The following is a 25,792-nucleotide window of genomic DNA, read 5'->3' on the forward strand; positions in this document are numbered from 1 at the left end:
TGTTTCAGCAGATCCTGTGGCAGGTTAAACTTCCTCAGCTGGCGAAGGAAGTACAACCTCTGCTGGGCCTTTTTCACAATGGAGTCAATGTGAATGTCCCACTTCAGGTCCTGAGAGATAGTGGTGCCCAGGAACCTGAATGACTCCACTGCAGTCACAGTGCTGTTCATGATGGTGAGTGGGGGGAGTGCAGGGGGGTTTCTCCTGAAGTCCACGATCATCTCCACTGTTTTGAGCGTGTTAAGCTCCAGGTTGTTGAGACTGCACCAGACAGCCAGCTCTTTAACCTCCTGTCTGTAAGCAGACTCGTCACCGTCCTGAATGAGGCCGATGAGTGTGGTGTCATCTGCAAACTTCAGGAGCTTGACAGAGGGGTCCTTAGATGTGCAGTCATTAGTGTACAGGGAGAAGAGAAGTGGGGAGAGAACGCAGCCCTGGGGAGCTCCGGTGCTGATTGTACGGGTGCTGGATGTGTATTTTCCCAGCCTCACTAGCTGCTGCCTGTCTGTCAGGAAGCTGTTGATCCACTGACAGACGGAGGTGGGCACGGAGAGCTGAGTTAGTTTGGGCAGGAGGAGGTTTGGGATGATCGTGTTGAAGGCAGAGCTGAAGTCCACAAACAGGATCCTCACATAGGTCCCCGGTCTGTCTAGGTGTTGCAGAACATAATGCAGTCCGATGTTTACTGCATCGTCCACAGACCTGTTTGCTCTGTAGGCAAACTGAAGAGGATCCAGCAAGGGTCCAGTGATGTCCTTCAGGTGGGCCAGCACCAGTTTTTCAAATGACTTCATGACTACAGACGTTAGAGCCACAGGCCTGTAGTCATTTAGTCCTGTAATTTTGGATTTCTTTGGGATGGGGATGATGGTGGAGCGTTTGAAGCATGAAGGGACTTCACATCACTGCACAGCTCCAGCGATCTGTTGAAGATCTTTGTGAAGATGGGGGCCAGCTGGTCAGCACAGGATTTCAGACAGGCTGGTGTAACACAATCTGGGCCTGGTGCTTTTTTCCTTTTCTGCTTCCTGAAGACCTGGCGCACCGCATCCTCGCTGATCTGTATTGCAGGTGTGGGGGAGAGGGGGGATGCAGGAGGTGTGAATGGTGAGAGCGCTCGATTGGAGAGGTGTTCAGGGTGGGTTGCAGGAGTTGTGAGTGGTGTGAACAGTTGTTTGGAGAGGCATTCAGGGTTGGTTGCAGGAGTTGTGAATGGTGAGAGCGGTTGATTGGAGAGGTGATCAGGATGGGTTGCAGGAGCTGTTAATGGTGTGAACGGTTGTGTGGAGAGGCATTCAGGGTTGGTTGCAGGAGCTGTGAATGGTGTGAACGTTTGTTTGGAGAGGCATTCAGGGTTGGTTGCAGGAGTTGTTATTGGTGTGAACGGTTGTGTGGAGAGGTGTTCAGGGCAGGTGATGGGTGTTCTTTCAAACCTGCAGTAAAACTCGTTCAGATCGTCTGCCAGTCGTTGATTTTCCACAGTGCTGGGGGGTGGTGTCTTGTAATTGGTGATCTTCTTTAGGCTTTTCCACACTGATGCGGAGTCGTTCGAAGTGAACTGAGTCCTTATTTTTTCAGAATAATTCCTCTTTGCCACTTTGATCTCCTTTTCCAGTGTGTATTTAGCCTGTTTATACAAGACATTGTCCCCCTTCACGTAAGCATCTTCTTTGGCCTGACGGAGCTGTCTGAGTTTTGCAGTGAACCACGGTTTGTCATTGTTGTAATTTAGTTGATTCTTGGTAGGAATACACATATCCTCACAGAAACTGATATATGATGTTACGGTCTCTGTGAGTTCGTCCAGATCGGTGGCAGCAGCTTCAAAAACACTCCAATCAGTGAGGTCAAAACAAGATTGTAAATCCTGCTCTGCTTCATTAGTCCATCTTTTTACAGTCCTTAATACAGGTTTAGCTGATTTTAGTTTCTGCCTGTAGGTCGGTATAAGATGAACCAGAAGGTGATCAGAATGTCCCAAAGCTGCTCGTGGAACAGAGTGATATGCATCCTTTATTGTTGTGTAACAGTGATCCAATATATTACTGTCTCTTGTGGGACAAGTAACATGCTGTCTGTATTTTGGCAGTTCACGGGAGAGATTGGCTTTATTAAAGTCCCCAAGAATGATTAAAACAGAGTCTGGGTGTTGTTGTTCTGTCTCTGTGATCTGCTCAGCGAGTTTCTGTAAAGCTGAGCTCACGTGCGCTTGAGGAGGAATGTAAACACTAACCAGAATGAACGAATGAAACTCCCGCGGCGAATAGAACGGCTTGCAGTTAATGAAGAGCGTTTTGAGATTTGAGCAGCACGTCTTCTTTAACACAGTTACATCTGTACACCACCGTTCATTGATGTAAAAGCATGTCCCGCCACCGCGCGATTTCCCCGTTGATTCTGCGTCGCGATCCGCTCTAAACAGCTGAAAGCCCGGCAGATGGAGCGCGCTGTCCGGTATGGTGTCATTCAGCCAGGTTTCCGTGAAACACAGAGCAGCAGAGTGGGAGAAATCTTTATTTGTCCGAGAGAGCAGAAGCAGTTCGTCCGTTTTGTTGGGTAGAGAGCGGAGATTTGCCAGATGGATGCTAGGCAACGGCGTTCGAAATCCGCGTTTTCTGAGTCTCACGAGCGCTCCCGCTCGCTTTCCCCGCCTGCGCGTCCTCTTGAAGCGTGTGATCAGGGCAGCCGCTCCGCCGACAAGAATGTCTAGCAAAACATCAGAATAGTCGAAAACCGGTGAAATATCGGGAGATGTGTGTTGCCGAATATCCAGCAATTCGTCCCTGGTGAAACTGATTGCAGGAATATAACTAAAGACAGGACAAACTAACAAAAACAACTGCAGAGCACGTCACGGAGGCAGCCATCCTGTATCGGCGCCACTCAATTATTGATTTAATAATTTTTAGTTATTTGTAATTTTGAACAAGATAAAAAAAGTAAAGTCTATTTTTTTTTATGTAAGTCACTGTTTCTTGCACCAAAAACAATTGTATTTTAGGTTTTAAAGACATCCAGCCTGATCTAAACAGGCAGTTTTTTGCCTGTTAAATTGTACATCTCTTTCCTCTGTTATGATGATTGGCTAACATACATCAATAATTTGTTCTATTTTCCTTAAAGAGAAAGAATGTACATTTTAAAACATGCATACAGTATCAGCTAAAATTTAATTATTTCATTTTTAGGAGCTCAAACAACAATCTTCAGCATGCAGCTTTGAATCAAGACACAGACGCAGTCTAATTCTTAGTATTTTTATTAATTCTTTTCATAATAATATCCAGTTTGTGTGCTTATTAATGTCCATCCAGGTTTTGATTGGTGTCTACAGCGTCTGTCCTGAACCAGTGCACGTGAACAGACGCTCTATAGATCTACTGTCATCTCCAACATATCTGACACTCACATCACTAGTATTACATCAGCTTATTGCTGTTTGCCCAGGTTTATAGATTTCATAGGAACAAAAATAAGAAAAAAACTGATCAATGGATTGACATTCTCTGATTGATCTCTCAGTTCAACCACTGTGTCTTCATTATTGTACTAAAGAAAGTGCTAAAGTGTATTTCAGTGACTTGGTGAAACCTCAGGTTTAATTTCTGGTGTCTTAACATGATTCTGTCAACTGGAATAACCAGAGATCAGAGACATGAACATCAAAACATCTGGTGAATGTCACAAACCATGTCAGGAACACCGAAAAGAAATGCTGAGGAATAAATAATTTAATGTTTTATAAAGGCCGAAAACACATAGTGAGGTGGGTTCAAACAGTGCTGTGAAAACACAAACTGAGCCCTCTTAAAAACTAAATGAACAAACAAATAAAATGAAGCATTTCAAAGATTCCTTTTGAGCAGAACGCAACACATTTCTTTCAGCCAGACATGTCTGACTCAAACTGAAACATTTAAATTTGAAATGTAACAGTTGAACTTCAACATTCCACCTGCACTGCTACATTCTAACAACTATCCAGACACTGAGTGTTTTTCACCCTGTAAAATTTGCTACATTCTGCAGTAATCCACACAGAAACCTTGAATAGTTCACCCAAAAATACTTAGAATTTACTCACCCTCAGTTCAAGCCAAGAAGATGTAGACGATTTTTAGAGATTTGGAGAAATGTTCCATTCCATTCCATTTGCGGCAAGTAATATGAAGCATTATTATGGATGCATACTTTAGCTGGAAGCAACGGTTTGAAGTTAAAAATGTCTTAATGACAAATTTGTTTCTTACAAAAACAGCTTTTGTCTTCTCAAGACATTAACTGGTGGACTGGAGTGGTGTGGATTATTGTGATGTTTTTATTAGCTGTTTTGGACTCTTATTCTGATGGCACCCATTCACTGCAGAGCATCCGTTGGTTAGCAAGTGATGCAATGCTACATTTATCCAAATCTGAAGAAGAAACAAACTCATCTACATCTTGCATGACCTGAGGTTGAGGAAATTTTCATCTGAGCTATTCCTTTAATTACTGTCAGTGCACCAGCATCTGCTCTTCTCTCTGTTTTTGTGCCTTATAATGTCAAAGGCTGGAGCATGAGTCCTCAACAGCAGCAGCTAACGTTGATGTACTGCTCTCTGGTTCTGTCTGGGTTATGGACACCTTTGACCTGTGTCAGTTTGAATCCTGCCTGTTTGACACGCATCCCATGTCAGCGGCTCTCAGAACACATTTGTAGGCATGAATTATAGATGATGGTGCCAGTCACCACCAAAGCACCACATCCTTTTCCTCCATGCGTCTTGGTAAGTGTGAAATCTAATCCTCAATCACTGCCCTTGATTTTATTACCGTCTGCAGAGCCGTTTCACAGGCGCTCCTTCATGACACAAAGCAAACGGAGCCGGCGTAAAATTAGCAGTCGGAATTGGGAACGCTCCCAAATGGAATCAGAATTATGTTATGAAAACTGGCAGACAAACCGGAGCATTGCATGTTGCCAGGTGGATCATGTCCAGAAATGACTTCCTGCTGCGTCTGTAAATACGTCTCTTGTTCAGAAAGCAAAGAGAGGGAATCATACATGTGTGATGCTCAGTAAAAGAGTTTCCCATGTTCCTTTAGGACAAATAGATTCAAGTGGTAAGCTATAATAGATTAAGCAATATCTATAGGCCTTATTTATGAAATATAAGCAGAACATAAATCATATTTTATTAGTTTTGTACATGAAACATGTAATTTAATCAAATGTGCCAGTTATGTAAAAATTATTAGTTTGAATGAAAAGTTTGGGTTCAGCAAGTTTTTTGAAATTCATCAAGGATGCATTAAATTGATCAAAAGTGAGAGTAAAGACATTCATACAAGTTACAAAGGATTTATATTTCAAATAAATGCTGTACTTTTGAACATTCTATTCAGCCAAGATTCTGAAAAATAAAATGTATCTATTATAGTTTCCACAAAAATATGAAGCAGCACAACTGTTTTCATCATTGATAATAAGTAATGTTTCTTGACCAGCAAATCTAAATATTAGAATGATTTCTGAAAATCAGCTGACACTGAAGACTGGAGTAATGATGTTGAAAATTCAGCTTTGATCACAGGAATAAATTACATTTTACAATATATTCATATAGTAAACAATTAATTTTAACAATATTTCACATTTTTACTCTATTTTTGATCAAATAATGCAGCCTTGATGAGCATTGAAAGTGTTTTGAAGTAGAGATTTAAACAAATGTTCTGCTCATGTTCCATGAATAACACCCAGAATTCTTAAAAGAGAACATCAGTCACCAGTTGCTCAAAGCAGACAAGATGAGACAAGAGTCATTTCAATGCATTCCTTTGCATCTTCTGGAAAGATTTTAGTTGCATTTAAAACAAAACATCTGACAATGAGTCTGATAGAGTCTGGATTCTGATAGTTGAAATCTGTAATTGTCAGCAAGTCTGATTCTGAACAGGACGCTCTGATTCAATGGAGTGACAGTATGTTGTTTGACAGCTCTGCTATTGATTTCGTGTTTCGCTTCTCTAATCAGTAACTCGTTCACCTTGATTCCTTCTCTTTCTACTTTCCATCAGCCAAAACAGGTTCAGCTCCCCCCGGTTCTCTTTGTGTTTTATTTATGTAACTGTCACAAAAAACAAATTCTCAAATACTCCACAATCAATACTGTACCCCTCCGGAAACTTCTGAGAGCCCTGAGAAACAATCACAAGACACCTGGAGGCTCCCTGAACAAACCTCTCATCACGTTGAGCGGCCCGTGGGGGTCTTCCCTACCTGCCGGGCCCCTGGCTGCCAGTCAGCACACATCACCTCCTCAATACATCAGTGTCTCGTTGCATTTGTGCTTTCCATCTCCCTTGCTCCCCCCATCTCGCTGGCAGAGTTTTCACAACTTATGAACTTTCCTCAGGTCAGACGCTCTCAGGTGTGTATAAATGCTGTATTTCACTTCGAAACACACTGAGGGTGAGAAAGAACAGGGAGAAAAAACCTCAAATAGGCATTTAGAAATAACACAGTGACTTAGTGAGAAAAACGATATCTCTGACAGAAAGATCCACGCCTGTTTGTGCTCCGCAATGACCAAGAACACTCTAGTATGTGAGTAGGGACTTTAGCACTCCTTTCTGCCACAAAATGTCAAAATTTGTAGATGCAGTTGTCAAAAATGATCTCTCAAACTGCAGGACTAAGTAAAAGTAATGTTATATATAAGAATAAATAAACTAAATACTTATAAAAAAATTATCAATTTTGACTTTCTGTATGCTAAAAAATAAAAAAATATTTTGAGACACTGGAAAATAATAATTTCTTGTCAACAATCCATTTGCAGATCAATCATTAAAAGTATACTGTATATTGTGTTATATACACTAGAATCTTTTTTTTTTTTTTTAAAAATTAATACTTTTTATTCATCAAAGTGACCAAAAGTGATAGTAAAGACTTTTATATTGTTACAAAAGATTTGTTACTTTCTATTCATCTAAGAATTCTGAAAAAAAGTATCACAGGTTCCAAAATTTTTTAATATGTTCACATTAATATTAACTGTTTCCAACATTGATAATATATCAGAATATAAGAATTATTTTTTGAAGGATCGTGAGATACTGAAGATTGGACCAATGGTTTATGAAAATTAAGCTTTGCCATGTAAATAATATTTTTAAATATGTTTAAAAATAAAAACAATATCTTAAACTGTATTAATATTTCACAATATCACTGTATTTTTGATCAAATAAATGTAGCCCTGATGAGCAGAAGAAATTTATTTAAAGAACATAAAAAACGTACTGATTGCAAAGTTTGAACGGTAGTATGTGTGTTATTACTATTATTTTATTTTATTTTTCCTGAATCATGACTGAATCATGGTTTCTACATCATTTCAATTCCGGCCCATCTGTCTGACGATGGTTGTCCTGTTCTCAAACTGACAAGGGTCAAAGGTCACCCGAAATGTGCCTGTCTGTCCTTTTAAATCAGAACGCTGAGGCTAAGAGTCGTGACCTGTGAGGGACTCAGGTGTGTGTGACAGACGTCTGCTGAGTTCTTCAATCACCAGCCTTGAACAGATTTGATCATCATAATTTGGACTTACACGGTACATTCAGAATCCTTCACTCCATTCCACCTAATGAATTAGCAGCTAAAGATATAGAAAAACAAACAAAATCACCTTTGAGCAGCTTTTTAACTAATGTTGGTGGCTTATTTTATGTACAAACAAGAAATGTTGCAGGGAGGTTTTCCATTTCTTCTCTGCTGTGACAAGGCAAAACTATTCTTGGTAAGTCTAACTTGATTGCCACTTGCATCAAGATGTAACACACACACACACACACACACACACACACACAGAGTCTGCAGGGCTACACTGTCGTATGATTCTGGAAGACACAAGTGAACTGTGATTTAGTTGGGACGTTTCTCGAACCATCGCCCGCTGATATTACTACAAACAAGGAATGCTAAAGAGAACGCTGATTGGATATATTTTTGGTTTTCCTATCTTCTCCTCTCCACCTCGGAAGGTCCCAAAGCATTTGCAGGATTAATAAACAGGTACAATTCCTTAAATAACCCTTTAGACTCAAGATCAGCAATATGTGATCCTCATTAGGGTGACTAAAAAGGTGTTTTGGATCAGACAAAAATCAGTTTTCATATGCAGGAGTGAGTGCATAGGTTCCTGCAAAAGAGTCTTCCTGTCCACATCAGTATTAATAACCAAACTCTTACAGATGCATTTGGCATAGGTATAAAATAAACAATTGCCCTTTAGGTCTTTATATATGTAGCATTTCACACCCTCCTATAGACTGAATAACATATATTTAAATATATAATTCCATATATGTATATGTATATATTCATGAGTGAAAAAGGAGGTTAACGGAGCAAAACGAAAGAGAAATCTAAAGCTCTAAGTTAACTCAATAGTTCTCATCTTCTTAAAATCACAGTAATATTTTGATATTTAAAATGATTAAAACACAGTGCCAATAAAGAGATAATGAAAGAAAACGCCACACAGAGGAGGATCGCTAATACAGATTTAGGAGGGTGTGATTTAGTCTCACAAATTGGAAGGGAGCTTCGAACGGAGCAGTTCTAGTTCAGACGGGCGGCCGTCAGAGGCGCGTGGAAGAGAAAGTGCAGGTGACGTCCCTATAGAACAAGCTTGGCCTCGAGAGCCCGGTGAAGTCTGTACGGGGCTGACCATGTACCCTGATACCGAGCTACAGGGTTTGGGGGTGAGCGTCGGAGACGAATATGGTGAGAGGCAGTAACCGGGCTCCCGAGGGGAAGACTGACCTGGTGCCTCTACAGGATGGTAGCTTGACAGTATGTTCAAATCCTCATAAAAGCGGCCCAGCGGAGAGTCTGTGCCGGAAGAGTGGTGACCCGGGAGCTGGCCAGGGCAGGAGGACTGCGGGAGGAGAAGGGAGGTGTGGGAGCCGGCGGTGCTGGAAGGGTCACTGTAGTGGAAAGTTCTCGCCGTGACAGGGCTCTGGATGGTCGGACTCGGGGCTAGAGGGGTGTAGCAGGGCGAGCCGTTCGCTGAGCCATACTGTGCAAGCGAGGCCAGCGCTGACCTTTCCAAAGGAAGGCAAGAGGATAAAGCGGGAGGCATCTGTGATGACATGTAACTTTCGGGGGCTTGGGAATGGCTGGAAGCAGGGGATCCGGGTGGGGGAGTGTGGAATAGGTTCAACCCAGTGGAAGTCTTGCCCCCTCCGGTAGCAAATTGCTGCAGGGAGCTCGTTTGAGACGGTTTTGGTGGGGGTTGGCCATGCAGCAATTGACTGGGTGCATGGCTGAACAAGCCTGTGGTAAGAGGGCTAGTATTCGATGAGGTCGTAGCCAAGATCCCAGTTGGAAATCCTCGTTGGAGATGTCCCAATTGAGGAGAAGTGTTGGGAGCGACGGCTTGCTTTTGTATTGGCTGTGAATGTAGCTGTGCGGTGCTAGAAGTCGGAGACGCCGATGAAGAAGTAAAGCTTCCAAATGGGAATGATGAAATTCCGGCTTGCTGACTGGAAGCGGTTGCTCCTGATGAGTGCTGCTTCCGGAAGGATGCGAGAACCGGCGTATCAACTCCCGGACGAATCTTTGATGGGGAACCGGATGGAGAGTCACCAGCTGATTTGGGACCTCCTGGTTTTGGTGTGATTGTCTGAAACCTCTTTAGCCGGCTGGCCGGCTCGTTTCTCGATCCCAGAATGGACACCGGAGGTCGGAAGAGAGATGCGGGGAGGTGGGGGTGGTGGGTTAGTGCAATAGCGACTGATGTGGTGGCGGCAGCAGCTTGTAGAGGCGCTTGGATCAGGGGAGCCCAGATGACGGGAGTAGGGGACGGAGGAGCAGGCGGCGAAGGACTCTGCATCAGGTTGGCGCAGTGAGCCATGTCTCGATCATGCTGCACGATCTGCTGGATGATCTCACTTTCCTGGTAGTTCAAAACCCCTGAATTCAAGTCATGCTGAACCTTGTGCTGGAGAATAGAGTTCTTCTTCCCTAGGAGATGAAAGACCAAAAAATCCGATTTGTAGTCAGCAGAAAACATATCTTTCATATACAACACTAAGAACAAGTACTGCTGTATTACTATTTTTTGGATATGATAGCATGGTAATACCATGGTTTTGTTGTAACTCTATATTCTGTTCTATAATTCTACAGTATATGAATATGCTAATCATTCTAATCAATCAACAGACTATGGGATTACCGTTTATTGTACATTATAGCATGGTTATACTGTGGTTTTATTGTTACTCTGTTTTTCGTTCTATAATTCTATGTTATGTAAATATGGCAATTGTTCAGCACCATCAATGTGTCATGATACCTTTTTTGGACATCATAGCATGGTATTACCATAGTTTTGTTGTAACTATATTCTGTTCTATAATTCTATGGTATATAAATATGACACACACACACACACACACACACACACACACACACACACACACACACACACACACACACACACACACACACACACACACATCTAAGGTGTTTGAAGTCTATACTGAGTAATTTGTTAGTATTTAAGCAGCTTGCATTCTTCCTTCAAAGTGATCATGGCTTTTTTTTTTTATTAATACCCACTAAAAATTTTATTATTCACCCTTAGGCGACCGCTTGAATATTACATATCAAATGCAGAATTCTGCTCGATATGTCTACTGTTTCAACAGTGCTTTGATTCATCTCACACACCACATCACCCCTGTTAAACAGTCCTGGAGCCTGGGCTCGCCTCAGGACAGCTCTGAGCACAATCAGAGACGGAGGGGCCGCTCGCGGTGAGGACACAGGCCGAATGGAAATATCTCAGTGTAGAAGGGGGCAGATCATTTCTACAGGCTGACCTGCCTGCGTTTGACTGCTCCTCACTGCTGAATCCCAGATAAGAAAGAGTACAAAAACAGAGTGCAGACACGACCTTTACCTTACACCAGACTGATATAAACAAGAGGCCAAGAGCCTGGATGAGCAGAGGGCACTTTGCTATGTTTGGTAATATCACACTATCACTTACTACTGTACTCAAACTGGACATGGTGCAAAGCCAATCACGACATAAAAGACTTTTGCTCTTCAGGCAATACAATAATAGAAAAAACAAGCAAATCTGTCTAATATTTATCCTTTATAATAAATTCTTAAATGCATATATAATCATTTATAATTAATTTATTTAATTATATTAAATTTATTGTCTGAAACAATACTGTAATAATAATTTAATCATTTTTATTTTCTTCAAAATATTCTGCTAAATACAAATTGGATTAGAGTTGAGGCCATTTTCTGATAGGAAGATTAAGGAGTGATTAAGCAGTGCTACACCGCAGGGGCACAATCAACCTGTGTGAACCTCAATTCATTTCAATACAGATGCAGATCTATTTAATCTGAAATTAATTACCGGTGTCTGTACGTTCTGAGTGACTGAGAGCAGCATGGGCTTAAAACTGCAGCAAGCAAGAGGATGTGAGTGTTCAGGAATAAAGAGAACATATGTATCAGTCTTCATGCACAGAGCAGGATTTGAAGGAGGTTCATGTGGAGTTTTCCAGTGTGTCCTCTGTAATAAGCTCTCTTGCAGTATCTCATTGTGTGAACAGCTCAGCTATCAAATGATTCAGTTTGTTACAGTGACAGACAAGAGTGTGTTCTCTCCTACTGAGGATAATAAACAGTAAGTGCAGCGTAAAGAGCAGCGAGACCCTGACGAGCCCAGACTGACTCAATAAGGCAGGAAACCAGAGACGCTGACAGAGAAATTACACTCCATTGTGAGACATTAGACACAAGAGGGAGGGAGAATTTAAGTTAACTTCAGTTTCAAGCGGTGTACAGTAAGAGAAATGCATTATGAGACTAAAACTGTCCCTGATTAAAAATTTCACAGATGCAGTGTGCATACAGCACAGTGTACATACTGTATTAGTAATGTGCTTACCGATGCGGTCCAGGCGGTCCAGAGCGACGGTCTCAAACGCTCTCCTCATCATGGGATACTCCTCCAGAACCTCATTGAAGTTATCCACAGACAGAGAGTACAGACGGCAGTATGTGTCGGCCCGGACGCTGGCGGTGCGTCTGCCTCGTGTCAGCAGACAAATCTCTGAATGAGAGAAGACATCAACAGTTCTAAGAAGTGCAAATTATAATCAATTATTATAAATGCATTAACACCATAAACTGATGAAAATATGATGAACAATTAATATTATTTGCATTTATGAGCATTTCATACTGGCAGAGTATTAAGAGTATTAACTACAGATTTTTAGGTTTAAATGCAAATTATAATAAATAATAAATTATTATAAATGCATTTTATATGATAATTTCTTATTATTTGCATTTATACTGACAAAAAAGTATATAAAAAAATAGTTATTTCGTATTTGATGAGTTATAAGAATATTTTTTATACAAGTACATTTTTGTAAATGCATTTATATGAATTATATAATTCTAACACATTGCATTTATTAAATGCATTTATAAGCATTTATTGTTGTAAGATTATATATTTTTAACTTATGAATTTAAATTATAATATAAAATAAATTGCTATAAACTATTTGATTATGTTAATTTATTATTACTTGCATTTATACTCAGCCTATAATAATTTGCATTTACAAAATTAATTTATAAGCATTTGATACTGGCAGAGTTGTTATTATATATTTTATTCTATAGGTTATAAATGCAAATTTTAATAAATTATGATAATTTAATTTATGATTATTTTATTTTTATTATTAGCATTTATAATTATATTAAATTTCATTCATAAAATGTAAAAACAATCAAGCTGGCAATATCATTTCTAAATATTTTCTTTAGGTTATAACTGCAAATTATAATAAATATTATTAGAAATTATTTGCATTTATAGTAGTTATTAAATTATAAGCATTTTATGATGGAAAGGTTGAGAGAATATAGTATTTCTTCAGATTTTTTATTTAATGCAAGAAGTCAATGTAAAACTTGAGGAAGTTATTTAACTCCAAACTGAAATTACTGTATTTAAATGGAATTTAACAAAAATCATATTATAATACGACAATTCCATCATTACTTGTATGTATCAACATAAATGATTCTTTTAGCTCATCTCACATTGCTCCTGTAGACACACACACACACACACACACACACACACACACACACACACACACACACACACACACACACACACACACATTAAAGCTGCATGATACAGACTCCATCAAATTCTGCCAGAAATGACACTGAGCTTCCACAACACTCTTCAGCATGAACCTTCGGTGAACCTGTGTGTGCAGACCAGAAAACACACATCTGATCACATTCTCTCTCCAAACACACACAGAGCTGATCAAACTGACTTTTTTATCAAGGAAAAAAACAAACACACGGTCAAAAACAACTATCCGTCCCCCTCTTTGGATTTAAAATGTTCTGTAATCCACATCTGAAGCACTAAATGCCACTCAGAGCTTAGAGGACTGGCAGAGCTCATATGTCATGGCAGATCAGCAGAATTACGCCCCATTTATCGGGGAGCAGAACTGGCAACACTGCCCTCTGCTGCCCTCCAGAGAAGAGCAAAACCACTGGCTGCTAAACAATCAATACCCACAATCCTCTCTGCTTCTTAATTGTCAAACATCAATAATAGGGATGGGGGAAAAGACATCGAATTAAAGACGCCAAACTATTCTTTTCAAAGACATGACAGAAAGGCAATATTAGAATTTTATTTTTAATTCTATTTTATTAACAATTTACATGCAGAACCACTTTACAAAGCATCGAGAACTGTGAACATGACTCCCTGAATCTGAATCAAATGGTAAGATTCATAGCACAAATCAATACTAGTCAGTATTCTTACAATACGACAACTATTGGCTCGTTTGTATTTGTCCCTGAGTAATATTTTCCTGTTTGACGTGGCACTGGAATGACATGCCGGCTGGACACACAGAAGTGAATGTGGATTTGTTCCAGAATGATTTTGTGATCTCACACTGACCCCAGTTTAGTTCATGGCAGCGTTTCCATTAGCGTGATGCCTTCAACAGCTGATCTCTGACTCATCAAAATAAAACAACATCAACATCCCGCAGGAAATCCTGCTGGAATAATCTGATGGAATACTGGGATTGTTTACCATGATGGAGAAGAGAGAGAGAGTGTGAGGATTATGTTAAAGGGATAATTACCCCAAAAAGAAGAAATTTTGAAGACTGTTGATTATCAAGAAGTTGCCAGCATCCATTGACTTAATATTTCCTATGGAAATCAATGGCTCCTATCAACTGTTCATTTTTGGATTTTTTTTTTTTTTTGAGTGAACTTTTCCTTTCAGAGCCAGGGAGATATAAACATAATCTCAAAATGGTTTATTAATCATGCAATTATTGCTTATATACCATATTTATGTGCAACTCCAGGGAAAAAATAAACAAATAACAACAGCATGGTAACATGGCAGTATAAATATAATTATATAATGTTTTTGGAAATTTAACAACTAAAAGGGTTCATATACATTATAAAACAAAAATCGACTGGATAAGCCACATTTAAAGCTGCTGCAAAATATTATTGCATTTTATGCATGTTGTATGTCGTATTACCCCGAATATTCAAAATAAATAAACTATTCAGAAATGGGCTGCATTAGACTTTGAACTGGAACACTAATTCTAATATCCTGTCATTTCCGCATAATTCCACTGGTTTTAATGGACAGGAACATTAGGACTTAAAAAGGAACAAAAATAAGCCAAAATAAATGAGCAAACTTAGTCAGTGAACCTGTGCAACACATTCCCTGTAAAACTCTCAATGTGTCAGTGTGTAATGAGAGTCACAGAGCTTGAACCATTAGAGGATTATACGCACAGCAGCCTCACTTACTGCATTTGGCAAAACCACAATTCAAACACACACACATACACACACACACACACACACACACACACACACACACACACACACACACACACACATAAACACTCGTGTGATTCTGTCTGTCTCATATCTCAAGATGATAGAACTGATGAGACACCATGTTCAATTTTTCTTCTCCTCCTCAGACAGAAACAGGTTGAGATGGCTCAGATCTGAGGGATTTTCCTGAAAAAATCCTGCTTCCAGATCAGAATGAATCAAACTCTCCCGATCATGACATTTAACTTAGAATGATCTACACACACACACACACACACACACACACACACACACACACACACACACACACACACACACACACACACACACACACACACACACATACACACACACACACGCATGCTACACACTCCTGCTGCGCTCTGAGATCCTACTGCAGTTTGAAGCTTTTATCCAGACTCTGACAGCACATGTATTACAGCCATGGTCCGTCTGCAGTGTGTGCGTGTCAAAATAAAGCACATCAGAGAGACTGTTTAATCCTCAGTAGTGCAGAGCATCACTAGTGCTGCTGCTTATAGTTAGAGTCATTGGTTTAAACAAATCAACAGACCAGAAAAAAATTGAAAATGCATGACTCTTTTGACTTAAAAAAACAGCCAGTCAGAACACCCAGAAAAAAACCTAGCAACCATTCAAAACTTCCAAACAATCAACCAGAACACCCTAAAAACCACCTACCATCCAAAACACCCTAATATCCAGCCAGAACGTCCTAGAAACCACCAAACATCTTAACAACCAGCCAGCCAAAATACCCTAAAGACCCAGACCATCCAATACACCCTAACAACCAGCCAGCCCAGACCGTTCTCATCACAAGGCGTCATATACTGACCCTTTTGACATTTCGTCAACATCCTACGCACATGGCACCCTCTAGCGTCAATATTAGACGCAGATAAATATGGGCCAGAAGGCGCCTTCTAGCGGCCTAACCCTAACCCATAATCTGTGTCTCATATTGACGCTAGAGGGTGCCATGTGCGTAGGATGTTGACGAAATGTCAAAAGGGTCAGTATATGACGCCTTGGGATGAGAATGCGTTAGCCAGCCAGAATACCCTAGAAACCACCAACCATCCAAAACACCCTAACAACCAGCCAGCCTGAACACCCAAAAAACACCAACCATCCAAAACACTCTAAAAACTAACAAGAACACCCTAAAAACCACCAACCATCCAAAACACCCTAACAACCAGCCAGATTGCCCTAGAAACCACCAACCATCCAAAACACCCTAACAACCAGACGGAGCATCCTAAAAACCACCCATCATCCAAAACATCATAACTACCAGCCAGAACACGCTAAAAACCACCAACCATCCAAACACCCTAACAACCAGCCAGAACACCCTAGAAACCACCAAACATTAAAACACCCTAACAACCAGCCAGAACACCCTAGAAACCACCAAACATTCAGAGCACCCTAACAACCGTCCAGAACGCACTAGAAACCACCAACCATCCAAAACACCCTAACAGCCGTCCAGAACGCCCTAGAAACCACCAAACATTCAAAACACCCTAACAACCATCCAGAAGGCCCTAGAAGCCACCAACCATCCAAAACACCCTAACAACCAGCCAGTCAGAACACCCTAAAACCACCAACCATCCAAAACACCCTAACAACCAGCCAGAACATCCTAGAAACCACCAAACATTCCAAACACCCTACCAATTAGCCAGCCAGAACACCCTAAAACCACCAACCATCCAAAACATCCTAACAACCACCCAGAACGTGCTAGAAATTCAAAACACCCTAACAACCGTCCAGAACACCCTAGAAACCACCTACCATCCAAAGCACCCTTACAACCAGCCATAACGTCCTAGAAACCACTAAACATTCCAACCACCTTAACAACCAGCCAGCCAGAATACCCTAAAGACCACCAACCATCCAAAACACCCTAACAACCAGCCAGCCTGAACACCTTAAAAACCACCAACCATCAAAAAAACCCAAAGAACCAGCCAGCCTGAAGACCCTAAAAACCACCAACCATCCAAAACACTCTAAAAACTAGCAAGAGCACCCTTAAAACCACCAACCATCCAAAACACCCTAACAACCAGCCAGAACACCCTAGAAACCACCAAACATTCAAAACACCCCAACAACCAGACCGAGCATCCTAAAAACCACCCATCATCCAAAACATTATAACTACCAGCCAGAACACACTAAAAACCACCAAACATTCTAACACCCTAACAACCAGCCAGAACACCCTAGAAACCACCAAACATTCAGAACACCCTAACAACCGTCCAGAATGCACTAGAAACCACCAACCATCCAAAACACCCTAACAGCCATCCAGAATGCCCTAGAAACCACCAAACATTCAAAACACCCTAACAACCATCCAGAACGCCCTAGAGGCCACCAACCATCCAAAAACACCCTAACAACCAGCCAGAACATCCTAGAAACCACCAAACATTCCAACCACCCTAACAACCAGCCAGCCAGAACACCCTTAAAACCACCAACCATCCAAACACCCTAACAACCAGCCAGAAACCACCAACCATCCAAAACACCCTAACAACCAGACAGAGCATCCTAAAAACCACCCATCATCCAAAACATCATAACTACCAGCCAGAACACGCTAAAAACCACCAACCATCCAAACACCCTAACAACCAGCCAGAGCACCTTAACAACCAGCCAGAACACCCTAGAAACCACCAAACATTCAAACACCCTAACAACCAGCCAGAACACCCTAGAAACCACCAAACATTCAGAGCACCCTAACAACCGTCCAGAACGCACTAGAAACCACCAACCATCCAAAACACCCTAACAGCCGTCCAGAACGCCCTAGAAACCACCAAACATTCAAAACACCCTAACAACCATCCAGAAGGCCCTAGAAGCCACCAACCATCCAAAACACCCTAACAACCAGCCAGAACGTCCTAGAAACCACCAAACATTCCAACCCACCTAACAACCAGCCAGTCAGAACACCCTAAAACCACCAACCATCCAAAACACCCTAACAACCAGCCAGAACATCCTAGAAACCACCAAACATTCCAAACACCCTACCAATTAGCCAGCCAGAACACCCTAAAACCACCAACCATCCAAAACATCCTAACAACCACCCAGAACGTGCTAGAAACTACCAAATATTCAAAACACCCTAACAACCGTCCAGAACACCCTAGAAACCACCTACCATCCAAAACACCCTTACAACCAGCCATAACGTCCTAGAAACCACTAAACATTCCAATCACCTTAACAACCAGCCAGCCAGAATACCCTAAAGACCACCAACCATCCAAAACACCCTAACAACCAGCCAGCCTGAACACCTTAAAAACCACCAACCATCCAAAAAACCCAAACAACCAGCCAGTCTGAAGACCCTAAAAACCACCAACCATCCAAAACACTCTAAAAACTAGCAAGAGCACCCTTAAAACCACCAACCATCCAAAACACCCTAACAACCAGCCAGAACACCCTAGAAACCACCAAACATTCAAAACACCCCAACAACCAGACCGAGCATCCTAAAAACCACCCATCATCCAAAACATTATAACTACCAGCCAGAACACACTAAAAACCACCAAACATTCAAACACCCTAACAACCAGCCGGAACACCCTAGAAACCACCAAACATTCAGAACACCCTAACAACCGTCCAGAATGCACTAGAAACCACCAACCATCCAAAACACCCTAACAGCCATCCAGAATGCCCTAGAAACCACCAAACATTCAAAATACCCTAACAACCATCCAGAACGCCCTAGAAGCCACCAACCATCCAAAACACCCTAACAACCAGCCAGAACATCCTAGAAACCACCAAACATTCCAACCACCCTAACAACCAGCCAGCCAGAACAACCTAAAACCACCAACCATCCAAAACACCCTAACAACCAGCCAGAACGTCCTAGAAACCACCAAACATTCCAAACACCCTAACAACCAGCCAGCCAGAACACCCTAAAACCACCAACCATCCCAAACACCCTAACAACCAGCCAGAACATCCCAAAACCACCCATCATCCAAAACATTATAACTACCAGCCAGAACACACTAAAAACCACCAAACATTCAAACACCCTAACAACCAGCCAGAACACCTAAAACCACCAACCATCCCAAACACCCTAACAACCAGCCAGAACATCCTAGAAACCACCAAACATTCCAAACACCCTAACAACCAGCCAGCCAGAACACCCTAAAACCACCAACCATCCAAAACACCCTAACAACCAGCCAGAACATCCTAGAAACCACCAAACATTCCAACCACCCTAACAACCAGCCAGCCAGAACACCCTAAAACCACCAACCATTCAAAACACCCTAACAACCACCCAGAATGCCCTAGAAACCACCAACCATCCAAAACACCCTTACAACCAGCCAGAACGTCATAGAAACCATTAAACATTCCAAACACCTTAACAACCAGCCAGCCAGAACATCCTAAAAACCACCAACCATCCGAAACACCCTTACAACCAGCCCGAGCAACCTAGCAATCAAGAATACCACAACAACTGCATAACAATACCCTAGCATTGACAAATAACAATCAGTTTTTCTTAAAAATGAAATAAAATAAATGACAAATAAATACATACATAAACAAATAAACCTGGCCTATCTTACTCTTGTCAATATCTTCTTTCATATTCATCCCTCCTCAAGTCAAGCTCAACCATGCAACCTCATTATGGAGAACAAGTCACATGACTTGGTATAAGCAGCATGTCCATAATTATCATCAGCATCTGCATTTGAATCATTGATGGCAAACATAATCACAGGAATCATGAGGGAATTCATGTGATCTCATGTGTGCCATTTAAAGACAAGCTCATGCATGTTTCTTACTCTATTTATGTGATGAACTGTTTCAAACCTTACTGAGCTGCCTACATAGACAGCCATTTAAGTTCTCCATGTGAAGCCTGTAGCATAATTATGCTGTCTTCTAAGTCAACTTGTTTTAGCCAATGCCAGTGTCACATAAGTAATAAATAACAGACACCAGGACATTAAAATCTCACATTCCCCTGAAGAACCGTTACATAAATTAATTTCATGAGTGAATAACTCGAGTTAAAAACAAATTCTCCACGGCTTTCTGTTCCTTTCCCAGCATGCACTGGTGCCAGAAATGGCTTGAAGATTGTCAGGAGCATGTAGCTATGTGAAATACAGATTAAGGACAGAGATGGATTGCATGTTATCTTTCCATTATTTCCATCAGAGATCCCGCAGGATGAGGTCAGAGGTTGCGAAGAGTACATGAGCTGTAATTAACCTTGGGTGGACGGGTCACAGGCAGCTAAATGCCTCACTATTTAAACAGAAACCACTCAATGAAATAAAGCAGATGAAAGAGTGTCGAGAGTTGTAGTCTTGACCTTTGACCTCATCTAAGGCTGTATTCAGATTGATTGGACCAAATTACCCACAAATCACCAGAGACCTAATGTCATGTGACCAATAAATCTGGAACCACAGGAAAATTACATCATGACAACACAGAATGCCAGAACACACAAAAGCTGTGTCCTAAATGACACACTGTACACTATGCATTTATACACTTAACTATGTAGAAGATGATTTAAATAAGGTTATTCTTGTCATTCATAATCAGAGTCTGATTACCCTTCGCTATAATCAAAGCTGAGATAATTTTTTTTTGCATCATTCAGAAATTTAAAGTGCTATTTTCTTTTTGGAATTTTCAGTGTGAACACCTTACTCACACTATTTATACTACAAAACATAGAAAAGTGCATTAGTATGCATTTTGGGACACACCTACAGTCTCAAAGCTTCACTAGTGACATCACAGACATTATTGTCTTATCTCAAATTCTGTCTTAATTTTAAAAGATCTTAATATTAATTAATACAATCGTAATTTCACCTTTTAATAATAAAATTTTTTTTAAAGTTAGATTTGTTAACATCAGTTAAAGCACTATGTACTAAAACAATGAATAACTGTTTTTTGGTTTTTTTGGTTAACTTTATTTAAAAAAGATTAATGAATGCTGAAAAAATATATTGCTCATTGCTGGTTCATGTTAGCTTATGCATTAACTATTGTTAATACATGACACATTGTAAAATGTCACCTTTAAATGATAGATTTTAAATATATGTTATGTTATGTTATAAAAATTATTTTTCTTTTGAATATATGGTGAAATGTAATTGATTGCTGTGATCAAATCTGTATTTTCAGCATCATTACTCCAGTCTTCAGTGTCACATGATCCTTCAGAAATCATTCTGATATTCTGATTTGCATATTAGAATTTGAAGGAACAATTCCTGATTAAGATCAATGTTAAAAATCATGCAGTCATGCAAATCATAAAAGTCATGCAGCTTCATATTTTTGTGGAAACCGTGATACATTAGATTAATGCATCCTTGATGAACAAAAGTATTCATTTATTGAAAAAATCTTTTTAATGACTTGATCTTGAAAGGTAATCTTGAATGGTAGTGCGTATAAGCTGTACATGAAATAAATTGTAATTTTATGTATCTCCACAGCTCTGTTTTGAATTATGAAAACTGAAGAACAGAAACTTGAACAGCTGCCTCAGAAGACCCCCCCCCAACCCCCCAAAATGACACGGACATGCACCTGCTATGCATCTGTGTTAATGTCCCAGAAATAGGGCACTTATCGGCTGCAATCCCATGATTCTGTGACTGTCCCAAAAGCTTAGAGGCAAAAAGCTTTTGTTTTGGCTAATCCATCATTATGAATATTAAAGCTGGAGAAATGGCTGAGCTCCACTCTGTGTGTGAGTGCATGATCCACTTTTGTATTTCATGATTGCAATACATTTGTACCTCCAAAGTAGGACCCGTCCGACAGCTTGGCCTCCTTGTTTCCTTTGGTGAGGACGCTCACCACGCCGTGCTGGATGAAGTACATCTTCTTTCCGATGGTTCCTTCTCGTATGATGTAGTCTCCAGGTTGGAAGACCTCGAAGCGAAGTTTGGTGAGCATTGATGTCACAAAATTCGGATCTGCGTTGGCAAACAACGGCATAGACGCCACCAGCTTCCGACAGTTGAAGTTTATAATCTCCTGTGAAGTGAAAAGCAAAACATTTTAGACAGACTGATCAATTAAAAAGGACTTCTGATATCACTTACTGTTCAGTCGCCACATTGGAAAAGAAAGGTAAACGTGAGCTCATTGCATTGTGGGATGCAGCATTCATGCATCTGGGTATTCAGTGCATACAGAAAATGGACATACTGCACATATAACATGCATTCCCCAGCATGCATCTGTGTGTCCTCACCTCTCTTAGTGGCTCATTAAGTTCTCCCAAAATGCTCTCTTCATCAAACATCTTCCCCTGGTATCTGTGTTCATAGTAATCATGGATCCGCTGTCTCATGTCTGCTGGCAGCTTATGGAAGGACATGTACTGCTCCACCTGCTTGTACTGCAGAAACACAGACACACAGACAGTAGTTATTGCACATTTTAAAAGGGGGAAGTCAGTTTTTAACATGTTAAACAGAAACATGTAAAACAAGATATTAATTACTGGTGTAAATTTAAGCAACACTGTTAGTATCACATTGTTTTTAAGGCATGTTTAAATAATTTTTTTAGACTAATTGACTTGTATTAGGTTAATTAATTGATGTATATATTATATAATAAAGTTATATGATATGATATTATGTTATGTTATATTATATTGTTAATAATATATACATTATTAACATTTAGTTTTTTTGATTGTGCAAGGTGTATGTAAATTATGATGTATGATCTCCATAGATGACATCATCCGCATAAAAGACACAACACACAGACAAACCTGCCACTGAGTGTGTGTGAGACACAGTGAGAGAGGTACATGTGTGTGTGTGTGTGTGTGTGTGTCGGTTCTCTAGAGGATCAAAGGTTTGTAGAGTAAAGAGCAACAGTGCTAAGATCTTCACTGACCTTCAAACACACACACACACACACACACACACACACACACACACACACACACACACACACACACACACACACACACACACACACACACACACACACACACACGAATATGCACAGCTATAATCCAACACAGAAACCACACTAGGACTCGAGTTTATGCACACGGACACATAGATAGTCACAATTTGATTCTGTTCTCATTTGTAGTGTTTTATTTGTGATGTAATGAATACATTGTGACTGTGCTGATACTGTATGGAGGTGAGTTTTCAAACTTTTTTCATACTTTACAGTTTTTACACTGTCAGCTGTTGCCGTAAAAAGCAGCAGATGCTAATATCCTCTGAACAACACTATAAAGACTGAGGGCTATTTCCTTCCATAAAAAGACAAGTCTAATGAGACCGTGAACATCAGCTCCATGATGAACTGCCTGTGGTGCTTCCTGAGAGAAAACGCACACACACACACACACAGTCAGCATAGCTATTGTGTTTTGCTGTTGTAGGGCAGAACAGACGTCTGTTCGGTTTATATAAAGCTGATTATGACTTGAAACGATAAACCAACAAGTGAGACAAGCTCCTCTGCCATATAAATCTGAGTTTTACTCTCAACAAACAATCAAGTGGTCTCTATTTCTGCAGCATCATGTTGAGTAGCTCCACTCATGGGTACATTTCATTGGCTCAAAATGCTGCTCCTCATGACTGTATACGACTGTGCTAATAAAACTTTAAGACAGCATCTAAAAGAAAACTTTATGCATTTTTAGAAGTGAGATTTTAATTGTTTTATTTTACTATTCTTTTACCCTAAAGCGACTTACAATAGAGGAACATATAAAATGTATTAGCATAATTTACTTGAAATTATTTAAAACAAGACAAAACAAAACAAGTATTAAAATAAGATCACAACCCAAGATATTTCTTATTTTACTTGGCCTCATCAACCACTGATTTTGAAGAATAAAATATAAAAGCGTTTGTTTTAATTCGGCTAGCTTCCAAGGAAATATTTAAGTTGATGCACTGAAATAACTGAAAATAAAACAGAAAAAAACAACAAAAACTATACTGACATATTACAAAAATAATAACATTTCCAAAGACAAAAACACACACAACTTTATCCCCAAAAAAAATTGCTAAAACTAACAAAATATAAAATTAAAACAAAAAGCATAAAATAACACTTTAAATAAAAACTAGTATGTAATTGATACTAAAATAACTGCATTATTATGGAAGTATGATTTCTAGATCTGGAAAAGTCTATGATTTATTTATTTATTTTTCTATGTTAGTTATGCCAGCTCTAAAATATTTTATCAGGTAGAAATCCTAATGTTAGTTATTTGTGAAATGCATTAATGTGCAATTTTTATGGTTTGAAACAACACGATGAATAAACTCTCGCTGCTTCCATGCTGCAGGAGAAGCTGACTGCTTCATACTCACTGAAGAGCTCTGGCTCTCCTCCTGAATGAAAAACACACCGACCTGCCCATGTTTCAGCTGCGCATCCCAATGAAGCTGTTCCATCGACTGTGACGGCTCACCTACAAACCACACACACACACGCTGACCTCTGCAAGTGTGTGGGGATTTTTAATCAGGCTCTGTCCACCGATCGTATTCAGAGCACACACACACACACACACACACACACACACACACAGAAGCTGACTGACCGTCTGTGGCTTTAGAGGAGCTCTGTAAGTGTCACAATATGACACGGAGAACATGTTTTCTGCCACAGACACAACAACAGGGCTGCACCATTTGAGGAAATCTACTTTCTAACTTCTGTTAAAAATTGCTATTTAAAATGCCATTTAAAAAGCACCAGCTTTGCTGTTCTTGTTTGTAGGGCTGCACAATTAAAAAATATGTTTTGTGTGTTTTTATCATGTATTATTATTTGATTGTGATGATGGTTATTATTATTAAATAATAACAATAAAATGTAAATAACAATACCCCCCCCCCATTTTTCTTTGGATTATTTATCAGTATGACTTTAATAATAACAATAATATTAATAATAAATATTACTATTGTAATATTTCAATTGGGGGGGGGGGGATTAGAAAGTAAGGAATAGCAAAAATAACAATCGTTATTTTACAGGGTTTGCCAGAAAGTGTGATTATGTATCAATCATTATGACTATTATTAATAATCATAATAGTAAAAAGAATAATAGTAAATATGAATATTTTATTATTTCAATTAAAAAAGTAAAAATAACAATATTTAAAACAATAGTCATCATCTTCATCATTTTGCAGGGTTGTCCAAAAAAATTGATTATGTATCAGTATGACAAAAAATATATAAAATAAAGAAATAAAATAAACAAATAATTATTATTTTATTTTACAGCACAATTGAAAAATTACAATACCAACATTAATGGCTAACATTGATATTATGGTTTTAATTTCTTCATTTCTAAACATTAAACCAACACAGTGCTTTACTCTCTGTGTCACCAGATCTATTTCTGCGTTTGTTTCTGACAGCAGCAGACAGAACATCTGCTGATCCGGTTCAGATACGCCAGACTGATTTCACTGCCCGTCATCTTCTGAACAAGCACAGGAAGTGAATTTAAGTTCCAGGAAGTGATGCAGATTATGTAAAAATAATACACACTCACAAAAACCTTCATACACACATTGTAACACATCAAATAGCTTGGTTTTACACACACAGGCCTGAATGATTTACTGAGCGGCATGAGCAGCACTCAGGTAAAAGCTGAACA

General features: G+C 39.8%; 2 protein-coding genes across 2 annotated transcripts in view; both read right to left on the bottom strand.

Annotated features, from left to right (window-relative positions):
* The window catches only part of aamdc (adipogenesis associated, Mth938 domain containing), a 407,769-nt gene that overhangs the window by 103,560 nt on the left and 278,417 nt on the right, over nt 1–25,792 (bottom strand). The gene's annotated exons all lie outside the window — the stretch shown is intronic.
* Nucleotides 8,294–25,792, bottom strand: part of LOC132101996 (potassium/sodium hyperpolarization-activated cyclic nucleotide-gated channel 1-like) — a 72,086-nt gene continuing 54,587 nt past the window's right edge. The window contains exons 5-8 of the mRNA XM_059507209.1: nt 22,362–22,508; nt 21,901–22,141; nt 11,979–12,143; nt 8,294–10,018 (exon numbers count right to left, since the gene is read on the bottom strand). Of these exons, the coding sequence (XP_059363192.1) occupies nt 8,577–10,018; nt 11,979–12,143; nt 21,901–22,141; nt 22,362–22,508 (1,995 nt within the window). The 3' untranslated portion in view covers nt 8,294–8,576. The remainder of the gene's footprint in view (nt 10,019–11,978; nt 12,144–21,900; nt 22,142–22,361; nt 22,509–25,792) is intronic.

Source organism: Carassius carassius, chromosome 23 (genome assembly GCF_963082965.1).
Source record: "Carassius carassius chromosome 23, fCarCar2.1, whole genome shotgun sequence".
Taxonomy (NCBI): domain Eukaryota; kingdom Metazoa; phylum Chordata; class Actinopteri; order Cypriniformes; family Cyprinidae; genus Carassius; species Carassius carassius.